Source organism: Rana temporaria, chromosome 5 (genome assembly GCF_905171775.1).
Source record: "Rana temporaria chromosome 5, aRanTem1.1, whole genome shotgun sequence".
Taxonomy (NCBI): domain Eukaryota; kingdom Metazoa; phylum Chordata; class Amphibia; order Anura; family Ranidae; genus Rana; species Rana temporaria.
In genome coordinates, this window is record NC_053493.1 from 478401 (window position 1) to 490304 (window position 11904).

At 55.5% G+C, this 11904-nt stretch overlaps 1 protein-coding gene across 4 annotated transcripts in view; it reads left to right on the forward strand.

The window, feature by feature from the left end:
* Positions 1-11634, forward strand: part of CPSF1 (cleavage and polyadenylation specific factor 1) — a 91234-nt gene extending 79600 nt beyond the window's left edge. For 2 of the 4 annotated variants that reach the window (XM_040352063.1, XM_040352065.1), the window contains 8 exons: positions 449-601; positions 1312-1479; positions 1528-1536; positions 3252-3318; positions 3400-3447; positions 4134-4419; positions 9035-9173; positions 11372-11634. In XM_040352063.1, coding sequence (XP_040207997.1) covers positions 449-601; positions 1312-1479; positions 1528-1536; positions 3252-3318; positions 3400-3447; positions 4134-4419; positions 9035-9173; positions 11372-11419 — 918 coding nt within the window. In that variant the 3' untranslated portion in view covers positions 11420-11634. Of the gene's footprint in view, positions 1-448; positions 602-1311; positions 1489-1527; positions 1537-3251; positions 3319-3399; positions 3448-4133; positions 4420-9034; positions 9174-11371 lie in introns of all 4 variants that reach the window. The other 2 variants (XM_040352064.1, XM_040352066.1) reach the window with 1 other exon arrangement.
* Positions 11635-11904: the final 270 nt, after the last annotated feature.

Genomic DNA, 11904 nt, shown 5'->3' on the forward strand with positions numbered 1-11904 from the left:
CAGGGGGGAGGAATCGAGATCAGAGATGTCAGGGGGGAGGAATCGAGATCAGAGACGTCAGGGGGGAGGAATCGAGATGTCGGGGGGGAGGAATCGAGATCAGAGATGTCAGGGGGGAGGAATCGAGATCAGAGATGTCAGGGGGGAGGAATCGAGATCAGAGATGTCAGGGGGGGAGGAATCGAGATCAGAGATGTCAGGGGGGAGGAATCGAGATCACGATTAATTGTGCGGCTCTATGGTCTCCCAGTTGTGGTCCCGCAGTGTCTCTCTGTCAGGGACTTCTGATGGAGACTATGAATGGCTGTTTCAACAGACTTTACGCAGACCTGATCCGCCGTTGTCACCATCCATAATCCTCCATCCTGATGTGCATAGTGCTAACCCAATGTTACCCCCCCCCCCCCTTACCAGGTTATCATTAATGCTGCTCTCTCCCCATCTTCAGATACTTATCATGGACATCATTGAAGTGGTGCCGGAGCCAGGGCAGCCTCTGACCAAGAACAAGTTTAAGACTCTGTATGAGAAGGAGCAGAAGGGTCCGGTCACCGCCCTCTGCCATTGTAACGGCTATTTGGTGACGGCCATTGGCCAGAAGGTGAGTAGTGGAGGATTACTTGTGCGTTGTGGGAGTTCCCTGTCGGTACACGCCCCTGTGCGTTGTGGTGGTTCCCTGTCGGTACACGCCCCTGTGCGTTGTGGTGGTTCCCTGTCGGTACACGCCCCTGTGCGTTGTGGTGGTTCCCTGTCGGTACACGCCCCTGTGCGTTGTGGTGGTTCCCTGTCGGTACACGCCCCTGTGCGTTGTGGTGGTTCCCTGTCGGGAAAAGGCCCCTGTGCGTTGTGGTGGTTCCCTGTCGGGAAAAGGCCCCTGTGCGTTGTGGTGGTTCCCTGTCGGTACACGCCCCTGTGCGTTGCGGGGGGTTTCCCTGTCGGTACACGCCCCTGTGTGTTGCGGGGGGTTTCCCTGTCGGTACACGCCCCTGTGTGTTGCGGGGGGGTTCCCTGTCGGTACACGCCCCTGTGCGTTGTGGGGGTTCCCTGTCGGTACACGCCCCTGTGTGTTGCGGGGGGGTTCCCTGTCGGTACACGCCCCTGTGCGTTTCGGGGGGGGTTCCCTGTCGGTGCACGCCCCTGTGCGCTGCGGGGGGTTCCCTGTCGGTGCACGCCCCTGTGCGTTGCGGGGGTTCCCTGTCGGTGCACGCCCCTGTGCGCTGCGGGGGGTTCCCTGTCGGTACACGCCCCTGTGCGTTGCGGGATGGTGGCCTAGTCTGCTTCCAACTATTATATTGTCTTCTTTCCTCATAGATCTTCCTCTGGAGTCTGAAGGACAACGATCTGACGGGGATGGCGTTCATCGACACTCAGCTTTATATCCACCAGATGATCAGCGTAAAGAATTTCATTTTGGCTGCAGACCTGATGAAAAGCATCTCATTACTGCGCTACCAGGAGGAGAGCAAAACCCTGTCATTGGTCAGCAGAGTAAGTGCAAGCCCCTCCCCTATCCCTTCCCTGTCATTGGTCAGCAGGGTGAGTGCACGCCCCTCCCCTATCCCTTCCCTGTCACTGGTCAGCAGGGTGAGTGCAGGCCCCTCCCCTATCCTGTCACTGGTCAGCAGGGTGAGTGCAGACCCCTCCCCTATCCCTTCCCTGTCACTGGTCAGCAGGGTGAGTGCAGACCCCTCCCCTATCCCTTCCCTGTCACTGGTCAGCAGGGTAAGTGCAAGCCCCTCCCCTATCCCTGTCACTCATCAGCAGGGTGAGTGCAGGCCTCTCCCCTATCCCTTCCTTGTCACTGGTCAGCAGGGTGAGTGCACGCCCCTCCCCTATCCCTTCCTTGTCACTGGTCAGCAGGGTGAGTGCAGGCCCCTCCCCTATCCCTTCCCTGTCACTCATCAGCAGGGTGAGTGCACGCCCCTCCCCTTTCCTTGTTACTGGTCAGCAGGGTCAGTGCACATCCCTGTCACTGGTCAGCAGGGTGAGTGTAGACCCCTCCCCTATCCCTTCCTTGTCATTGGTCAGCAGGGTGAGTGCAGGCCCCTCCCCTATCCCTTCCTTGTCACTGGTCAGCAGGGTGAGTGCAGGCCCCTCCCCTATCCCTTCCCTGTCACTCATCAGCAGGGTGAGTGCACGCCCCTCCCCTTTCCTTGTTACTGGTCAGCAGGGTCAGTGCACATCCCTGTCACTGGTCAGCAGGGTGAGTGTAGACCCCTCCCCTATCCCTTCCTTGTCATTGGTCAGCAGGGTGAGTGCAGGCCCCTCCCCTATCCCTTCCTTGTCATTGGTCAGCAATGTGAGTGCAGACCCCTCCCCTATCCCTTCCTTGTCATTGGTCAGCAGAGTAAGTGCAAGCCCCTCCCCTATCCCTTCCCTGTCACTGGTCAGCAGGGTCAGTGCACGCCCCTCCCCTATCCTGTCACTGGTCAGCAGGGTGAGTGCAGACCCCTCCCCTATCCCTTCCCTGTCACTGGTCAGCAGGGTGAGTGCACATCCCTGTCACTGGTCAGCAGGGTGAGTGCAGGCCCCTCCCCTATCCCTTCCTTGTCACTGGTCAGCAGGGTGAGTGCAGGCCCCTCCCCTATCCCTTCCCTGTCACTGGTCAGCAGGGTGAGTGCACATCCCTGTCACTGGTCAGCAGGGTGAGTGCAGGCCCCTCCCCTATCCCTTCCTTGTCACTGGTCAGCAGGGTGAGTGCAGGCCCCTCCCCTATCCCTTCCTTGTCACTGGTCAGCAGGGTGAGTGCAGGCCCCTCCCCTATCCTGTCACTGGTCAGCAGGGTGAGTGCAGACCCCTCCCCTATCCCTTCCTTGTTATTGGTCAGCAGGGTGAGTGCAGGCCCCTCCCCTATCCCTTCCCTGTCACTCATCAGCAGGGTCAGTGCAGGCTCTTCGCCTATCCCTTCCTTGTCATTGGTCAGCAGGGTCAGTGCAGGCTCTTCGCCTATCCCTTCCTTGTCATTGGTCAGCAGGGTGAGTGCAGGCCCCTCCCCTATCCCTTCCTTGTCACTGGTCAGCAGGGTGAGTGCAGGCCCCTCCCCTATCCCTTCCTTGTCACTGGTCAGCAGGGTGAGTGCAGGCCCCTCCCCTATCCCTTCCTTGTCACTGGTCAGGGTGAGTGCACGCCCCTCTTACTGCTTCTGTGTGATTGGTCACCTGGATGAGTACACGCCCCTTCTCATGTCCTGTGGAATTCTCATTACTAATGATTGGCTCTCCTTCAGTCTCTGACTCTCCTTTCTCTTGCAGGATGTGAAGCCTCTGGAGGTGTATAGTGTGGAGTTCCTGGTGGACAACAATCAGCTTGGCTTCCTTGGTGAGTTCCAAGTGATGAAGATAGGAGGACGTGACTCCTTGTGCCGCGTTCTTATTTACCAATCTCCTTTTTATATTACAGTGTCTGACCGTGACCGCAACATCCTCCTCTATATGTACCTTCCAGCAGGTGAGTTCTTCCTTCTTTCCTCTCTACCTCCAGTGTCCTCACCGGCCATCTCCAAGTCTGGAGCTCCCCGTGTGCTTTCCATGTCTGGATGCGGCAGGAGGCTTCCCTCTGGGCTCCAAGCTTTCCATGTCTGGATGAGGCAGGAGGCAGGAGGCTTCCCTCTGGGCTCCAAGCTTTCCATGTCTGGATGACCCTGGAGGCAGGAGGCTTCCCTCTGGGCTCCAAGCTTTCCATGTCTGGATGAGGCAGGAGGCAGGAGGCTTCCCTCTGGGCTCCAAGCTTTCCATGTCTGGATGAGGCAGGAGGCTTCCCTCTGGGCTCCAAGCTTTCCATGTCTGGATGACCCTGGAGGCAGGAGGCTTCCCTCTGGGCTCCAAGCTTTCCATGTCTGGATGACCCTGGAGGCAGGAGGCTTCCCTCTGGGCTCCAAGCTTTCCATGTCTGGATGACCCTGGAGGCAGGAGGCTTCCCTCTGGGCTCCAAGCTTTCCATGTCTGGATGAGGCAGGAGGCAGGAGGCTTCCCTCTGGGCTCCAAGCTTTTCATGTCTGGATGACCCTGGAGGCAGGAGGCTTCCCTCTGGGCTTCAAGCTCCTGCCCACCGGTCTGTGCGTTTCTGCAGCCACATTCTTTGCGATTTATAAAACGCTCCTGATATTGGTTCTATGTCTCCATTATTTGTTCCAGCAAAGGAAAGTTTTGGGGGATTGCGCCTCCTGAGACGAGCAGACTTCCACACGGGCTCCCATGTCAATACTTTCTGGAGGACTCCGTGCCGGGGAGCCAACGAAGGCTCCAGTCGTAAAACGGCATTATGGGACAACAAACAAATCACGTGGTTCGCTACGCTGGATGGTGGCGTTGGCCTCCTGCTCCCCATGCAGGAGAAGACGTATCGCAGATTGCTGATGTTACAGAATCATCTCCTTACCTGGATTCCGCACCACGCCGGGCTTAACCCAAAAGCCTTCAGGTACATGTGCTGGTGACACCGAACAAGGGGCGGAACAAACTGCAGTCACATCTGTAAGCCGCCTTAGTGTGGCACATTTGTACACATTTATGATTGGCTTCTAAGATAAATGATTTATGACCTCTGAATGATTGGCAACACATTTGTAGGAAGCAAAATGGACGTCCATTGTGGAATATAGGAAGATGGTATGGGAGCTGATTGTGGAGCCCGGGGTATAGCGGGCAGAGAGGGAGCCGATTGTGAAGCCCGGAGTATAGCGGGCAGAGAGGGAGCCAATTGTGAAGCCCGGAGTATAGCGGGCAGAGAGGGAGCCGATTGTGATGCCAGGGGTATAGCGGGCAGAGAGGGAGCCGATTGTGGAGCCCGGGGGATAGAGGGAGCCGATTGTGAAGCCCGGGGTATAGCGGGCAGAGACGGAGCCGATTGTGAAGCCCGGGGTATAGCGGGCAGAGAGGGAGCCGATTGTGATGCCAGGGGTATAGCGGGCAGAGAGGGAGCCGATTGTGGAGCCCGGGGGATAGCGGGCAGAGAGGGAGCCGATTGTGAAGCCCGGGTATAGCGTGCAGTGAGGGAACTGATTGTGAAGCCCGGGGTATAGCGGACAGAGAGGGAACTGATTGTGAAGCCCGGAGTATAGCAGGCAGAGAGGGAGCTGATTGTGAAGCCCGGGGTATAGCGGGAGCTGATTGTGAAGCCCGGGGTATAGCGGGCAGAGAGGGAACTGATTGTGAAGCCCGGGGTATAGCGGGCAGAGAGGGAACTGATTGTAAAGCCCGGGGTATAGCGGGCAGGGAGGGAGCTGATTGTGAAGCCCGGGGTATAGCGGGCAGAGAGGGAGCTGATTGTGAAGCCCGGGGTATAGCGGGCAGAGAGGGAGCCGATTGTGAAGCCCGTGGTATAGTGGGCAGAGAGGGAGCCGATTGTGAAGCCCGTGGTATAGTGGGCAGAGAGGGAGCCGATTGTGGAGCCCAAGGGGGGGGGGTAGGGGCAGAGAGGGAACTGATTGTGGAGCCCGGGGTATAGCGGGCAGGGGGAACTGATTGTGAAGGCCGGGGTATAGCGGGCAGAGAGGGAACTGATTGTGAAGCCCGGGTATAGCGGGCAGAGAGGGAGCCGATTGTGGAGCCCGGGGTATAGCGGGCAGGGAGGGAACTGATTGTGAAGCCCAGGGTATAGCGGGCAGGGAGGGAACTGATTGTGAAGGCCGGGGTATAGCGGGCAAGGGAGGGAACTGATTGTGAAGCCCGGAGTATAGCGGGCAGAGAGGGAGCCAATTGTGAAGCCCGGAGTATAGCGGGCAGAGAGGGAGCCGATTGTGATGCCAGGGGTATAGCGGGCAGAGAGGGAGCCGATTGTGGAGCCCGGGGGATAGAGGGAGCCGATTGTGAAGCCTGGGGTATAGCGGGCAGAGACGGAGCCGATTGTGAAGCCCGGGGTATAGCGGGCAGAGAGGGAGCCGATTGTGATGCCAGGGGTATAGCGGGCAGAGAGGGAGCCGATTGTGGAGCCCGGGGGATAGCGGGCAGAGAGGGAGCCGATTGTGAAGCCCGGGTATAGCGTGCAGTGAGGGAACTGATTGTGAAGCCCGGGGTATAGCGGACAGAGAGGGAACTCATTGTGAAGCCCGGAGTATAGCGGGCAGAGAGGGAGCCGATTGTGAAGCCCGGGGTATAGCGGGAGCTGATTGTGAAGCCCGGGGTATAGCGGGCAGAGAGGGAACTGATTGTGAAGCCCAGGGTATAGCGGGCAGAGAAGGAACTGATTGTGAAGCCCGGGGTATAGCGGGCAGGGAGGGAGCTGATTGTGAAGCCCGGGGTATAGCGGGCAGAGAGGGAGCTGATTGTGAAGCCCGGGGTATAGCGGGCAGAGAGGGAGCCGATTGTGAAGCCCGTGGTATAGTGGGCAGAGAGGGAGCCGATTGTGGAGCCCGGGGGGGGTAGGGGCAGAGAGGGAACTGATTGTGGAGCCCGGGGTATAGCGGGCAGGGGGAACTGATTGTGAAGGCCGGGGTATAGCGGGCAGAGAGGGAACTGATTGTGAAGCCCGGGGTATAGCGGGCAGAGAGGGAGCCGATTGTGGAGCCCGGGGTATAGCGGGCAGAGAGGGAACTGATTGTGAAGCCCGGGGTATAGCGGGCAGAGAGGGAGCCGATTGTGGAGCCCGGGGTATCGTGGGCAGGGAGGGAACTGATTGTGAAGGCCGGGGTATAGCGGGCAAGGGAGGGAACTGATTGTGAAGCCCAGGGGATATGGCAGGCAGAGAGGGAGCCGATTGTGGAGCCTGGGGGTATAGCAGGCAGAGAGGGAGCCGATTGTGGAGCCTGGGGTATAGCGAGCAGAGAGGGAGCCGATTGTGAAGCCTGGGGTATAGCGGGCAGAGAGGGAGCCGATTGTGTAGCCCGGGGTATAGCGGGCAGAGAGGGAGCCGATTGTGAAGCCCGGGGTATAGCGGGCAGAGAGGGAGCCGATTGTGAAGCCCGGGGTATAGCGGGCAGAGAGGGAGCTGATTGTGGAGCCCGGGGGATAGCGGCACTGATTGTGGATCCCGGGGGATAGCGGGCAGAGAGGGAGCTGATTGTGAAGCCTGGGGTATAGCGGGCAGAGAGGGAGCTGATTGTGGAGCCCGGGGGATAGCGGGCAGAGAGGGAACCGATTGTGGAGCCCGGGGTATAGCGGGCAGAGAGCAGATTGTGGAGCCCGGGGTATAGCGGGCAGAGAGGAAGCTGAATATCATAGAATATTCTCCTAAGGGATGGGAATGTAAGGCTTGGGCCTTCGTGTGTAGACTGGCTGATCTTTTCCCGTGGACCTGTTTTTTGTCCAAGATTCCCTCTGGGTTTTCTTCCATCCGGCCATCAGTTGCACTGATTTTGGATATCCCAGCTGTTTCTGAATTCCTGAGTCCCTCCATTGATGGGAATGGAATGTAGCGAGGGAAAGGGAATGGAATGTAGCAAGGGAAAGGAATGTAGCAAGTGAAGGGAATGTAGCAAGGGAAAGGGAACGGAAATGAAGGGAACCAAGGGAAGGGAAGGGAAAGTAAAGGAAATGAAGGGAACCAAGGGAAGGGAAGGGAAAGTAAAGGAAATGAAGGGAACCAAGGGAAGGGAGAGTAAAGGAAATGAAGGGAACCAAGGGAAGGGAAAGTAAAGGAAATGAAGGGAACAAAGGGAAGGGAAAGTAAAGGAAATGAAGGGAACGAAGGGAAGGGAAAGGAAATGAAGGGAACCAAGGGAAGGGAAAGTAAAGGAAATGAAGGGAACCAAGGGAAGGGAAGGGAAAGGAAATGAAGGGAACCAAGGGAAGGGAAAGTAAAGGAAATGAAGGGGAACCAATGGAAGGGAAAGTAAAGGAAATGAAGGGAACCAAGGGAAGGGAAAGGAAATGAAGGGAACCAAGGGAAGGGAAAGTAAAGGAAATGAAGGGAACCAAGGGAAGGGAAAGGAAATGAAGGGAACCAAGGGAAGGAAAAGTAAGGGAACCAAGGGAAGGGAAAGGAAAGGAAATGAAGCGAGGAAAAGGAAATTAAGGGAAAGGAAAGGAAGAGAGGGAAGTGAATGTCAGGAAGAGAGTGAAGGGGAGGGAAGGAGATGGAAGGGAATGTCAGGAAGAGAGGGAAGGGAATGAAATGAAGGGAATGGAGGAAAGGGAATGAAATGAAGGGAATGAAATGAAATGGAGGAAAGGGAATGAAATGAAATGGAGGGAAGGGAATGAAATGAAATGGAGGGAATGGAGGAAAGGGAATGAAATGAAATGGAGGGAAGGGAATGAATTGAATGGAAATGAAATGGAATGAATGAAATTAAGAGAGGAAAAGGAGGAGGAAGAGGCAGAAAACAAAGTAGGGAGGGAAGAAGTAAAGGAAGAAAGAATTCCATATTGTTCATTAAAGGGTCACTAAAGGAAAAAAACATTTTTGCTGAAATGACTGTTTACAGGGTATAGAGATATAAAAGTTAACTGATTCCTTTTAAAAATGATTAAAAGTAGATAAAAATCAATCCTATAATGTGCCTCTAGTTTCACTTTCACTTTTAAACTGGCTTCATGTTTCTGTGAAGTAGAGAGAGACACAGAACAAAAACAAACAAATCCAGGGCAGTGTTTTGTTTTTAAAATGAATCTGATTGGTTCTGGGAAGTTTTAGACACACAGTAATGACAGCTTAGACCACCGTGAGAAAGCTCCCAGTACCATGGTTATAAGGAAACAGACAACCAGGAAGTGTGGAGATCACAGCAGAATTACAGCTACTTCAAAGCAAAAACAAACAATGAGGACATGAAACCAGTACTGCAGTAAGGTAAAGGAAGCTATTTAGATCAAACAAAAAAAAATCCTTTAGTGTCCCTTTAAAGGAAACAGCTGACCTTCTCTTGGATGGGTATGAAAATCAATTTCCTGTAATCCATTGGTGGACACACACGGCTCCCCCCCCCCCCCCTTTTTTTTTCTTTTTTGGTATCGCTTGTCTACAAAGCTCGGTCACAGTGTGTAGATGGGTAGAGGAGGGGTGGCACCGAAATTTCCTTTCCTTTGCATTCCCTTCTCTTGAATATGTATTATTATTGTTATTATTAATTTCTATAAATCTCCTTTCTTCCCCTCAGGATGTTGAACGGCGGCCGCCGCGCCCTTCAGAACGCCGTGAAGAATGTTTTGGATGGCGAGCTGCTAAACCGCTTCATGTATCTGAGCAGCATGGAACGCACTGAGCTCGCCAAGAAGATCGGGACCTCCGCAGAAATTGTAAGAGAAGAATGTTATTTCCAGGATTTAATCTTACACTGAAATGTTTTTAATTGGCTCCCCGTTTGCTTAATCTACAGAAGGGGGAGGGGAAGTCCTCGCAGGGTGTCCACACTAGCCTATTGATGGAAGGAAGGGGGTGGGGTGTGTGAGGTTTACTAGTGTGCCCCCTGTAGACTGTCCTCTTATCTATAAAATGGGGGTCGGTCGTATTAGTCTTCCCCTGCAGGGTGTCCTCATTGGTCTATAGAAGGGGTGGGGGAGGTCTGTAGGCTGTATTGGTGCGCCCCCTGCTGGCTGTCCTCATTGGTCTACAGAAGGGGTGGGGGAGGTCTGTAGGCTGTATTGGTGCTCCCCCTGCTGGGTGTCCTCATTGGTCTATAGAAGGTATGGGGGAGGTCTTTATTGGTGCGCCCCCTGCTGGGTGTCCTCATTGGTCTATAGAAGGGGTGGGGGAGGTGTGTAGGCTGTATTGGTGCGCCTCCTGCTGGCTGTCCTCATTGGTCTATAAAAGGGGTGGGGGAGGTCTGTAGGCTGTATTGGTGCGCCCCCCTGCTGGCTGTTTCTTCCCCCCCTGCTGGCTGTTTCTTCCCCCCCTGCTGGCTGTTTCTTCCCCCCCTGCTGGCTGTTTCTTCCCCCCCTGCTGGCTGTTTCTTCCCCCCCTGCTGGCTGTTTCTTCCCCCCCTGCTGGCTGTTTCTTCCCCCCCTGCTGGCTGTTTCTTCCCCCCCTGCTGGCTGTTTCTTCCCCCCCGCTGGCTGTCCTCATTGGTCTATAGAAGGGGTGGGGGAGGTGTGTAGGCTGTATTGGTGTGCCCCCTGCTGGCTGTCCTCATTGGCCTATAGAAGGTATGGGGGAGGTCTGTATTGGTGCTCCCCCTGCTGGCTGTCCTCATTGGCATATAGAAGGTATGGGGGAGGTCTTTATTGGTGCGCCCCCTGCTGGGTGTCCTCATTGGTCTATAGAAGGGGTGGGGAGGTCTGTAGGCTGTATTGGTGCTCCCCCTGCTGGCTGTCCTCATTGGTCTATAGAAGGGGTGGGGGAGGTGTGTATTGGTGCGCCTCCTGCTGGGTGTCCTCATTGGTCTATAGAAGGGGTGGGGGAGGTCTGTATTGGTGCTCCCCCTGCTGGCTGTCCTCATTGGTCTATAGAAGGGGTGGGGAGGCCTGTATTGGTGCTCCCCCTGCTGGCTGTCCTCATTGGTCTATAGAAGGGGTGGGGGTGTGTATTGGTGCGCCCCCTGCTGGGTGTCCTCATTGGTCTATAGAAGGTATGGGGGAGGTCTGTAGGCTGTATTGGTGCGCCCCCTGCTGGCTGTCCTCATTGGTCTATAGAAGGGGTGGGGGAGGTCTGTATTGGTGCGCCCCCTGCTGGCTGTCCTCATTGGTCTATAGAAGGGGTGGGGAGGCCTGTATTGGTGCTCCCCCTGCTGGCTGTCCTCATTGGTCTATAGAAGGGGTGGGGGTGTGTATTGGTGCGCCCCCTGCTGGGTGTCCTCATTGGTCTATAGAAGGTATGGGGGGGGTCTGTATTGGTGCGCCCCCTGCTGGCTGGTCTCATTGGTCTATAGAAGGTATGGGGGAGGTCTGTAGTCTGTATTGGTGCGCCCCCTGCTGGCTGTTTCTTCCCCCCTGCTGGCTGTTTCTTCCCCCCCGCTGGCTGTTTCTTCCCCCCCCGCTGGCTGTTTCTTCCCCCCCCCGCTGGCTGTTTCTTCCCCCCCCGCTGGCTGTTTCTTCCCCCCCCTGCTGGCTGTTTCTTCCCCCCCCGCTGGCTGTTTCTTCCCCCCTCTGCTGGCTGTTTCTTCCCCCCTCTGCTGGCTGTTTCTTCCCCCCTCTGCTGGCTGTTTCTTCCCCCCTCTGCTGGCTGTTTCTTCCCCCCTCTGCTGGCTGTTTCTTCCCCCCTCTGCTGGCTGTTTCTTCCCCCCTCTGCTGGCTGTTTCTTCCCCCCTCTGCTGGCTGTTTCTTCCCCCCTCTGCTGGCTGTTTCTTCCCCCCTCTGCTGGCTGTTTCTTCCCCCCTCTGCTGGCTGTTTCTTCCCCCCTCTGCTGGCTGTTTCTTCCCCCCTCTGCTGGCTGTTTCTTCCCCCCTCTGCTGGCTGTTTCTTCCCCCCTCTGCTGGCTGTTTCTTCCCCCCTTTGCTGGCTGTTTCTTCCCCCCTCCCATGTTGTGGGTCTCTCACGTCCATCATCTCTTCTCTCCTCAGATTATAGAAGATTTGCTGGAAATTGATCGGGTGACGGCTCATTTCTGAGCCCCGTCGTGCTTTTTGTTTGGACTGGACATGTCTTTGTATATTTTGTGGGTTTTTATATGAATTTCGCATTTTTCACACAACGATGTGCTTTATTGGTTCCCGCCGGAGGAAAGTGCAGGAGGAGCGCCGCCACGCCCAACATGGATCTACAACTGCCAACCGTCATTTTAGAGGTTTTGTTTTTGTAAATACAAGAAGTTATTTCATACGAAGTCTGATTTATTTCTGGAATGTTCTTCGGGGGGGAGAGCTGTGGGGGGGGGAAATACCAATCGTCTCCCCCACAGATGGTGTAAGTCCCCCCCCCCCCCCCCCCCGCAGATGGTGCAAGTTCCCCTCCCCCCCTTACATAGAAATGAAGGCCTATAATTTTCCTCATAGGTGTATTTTATATGATGGAGACAGAAGATCAACCAAAACTCCAGAGAGGTCACATGATACAAATGGAGTAAAATAAGTATTTGACCCCCTTAGTAGTTCAT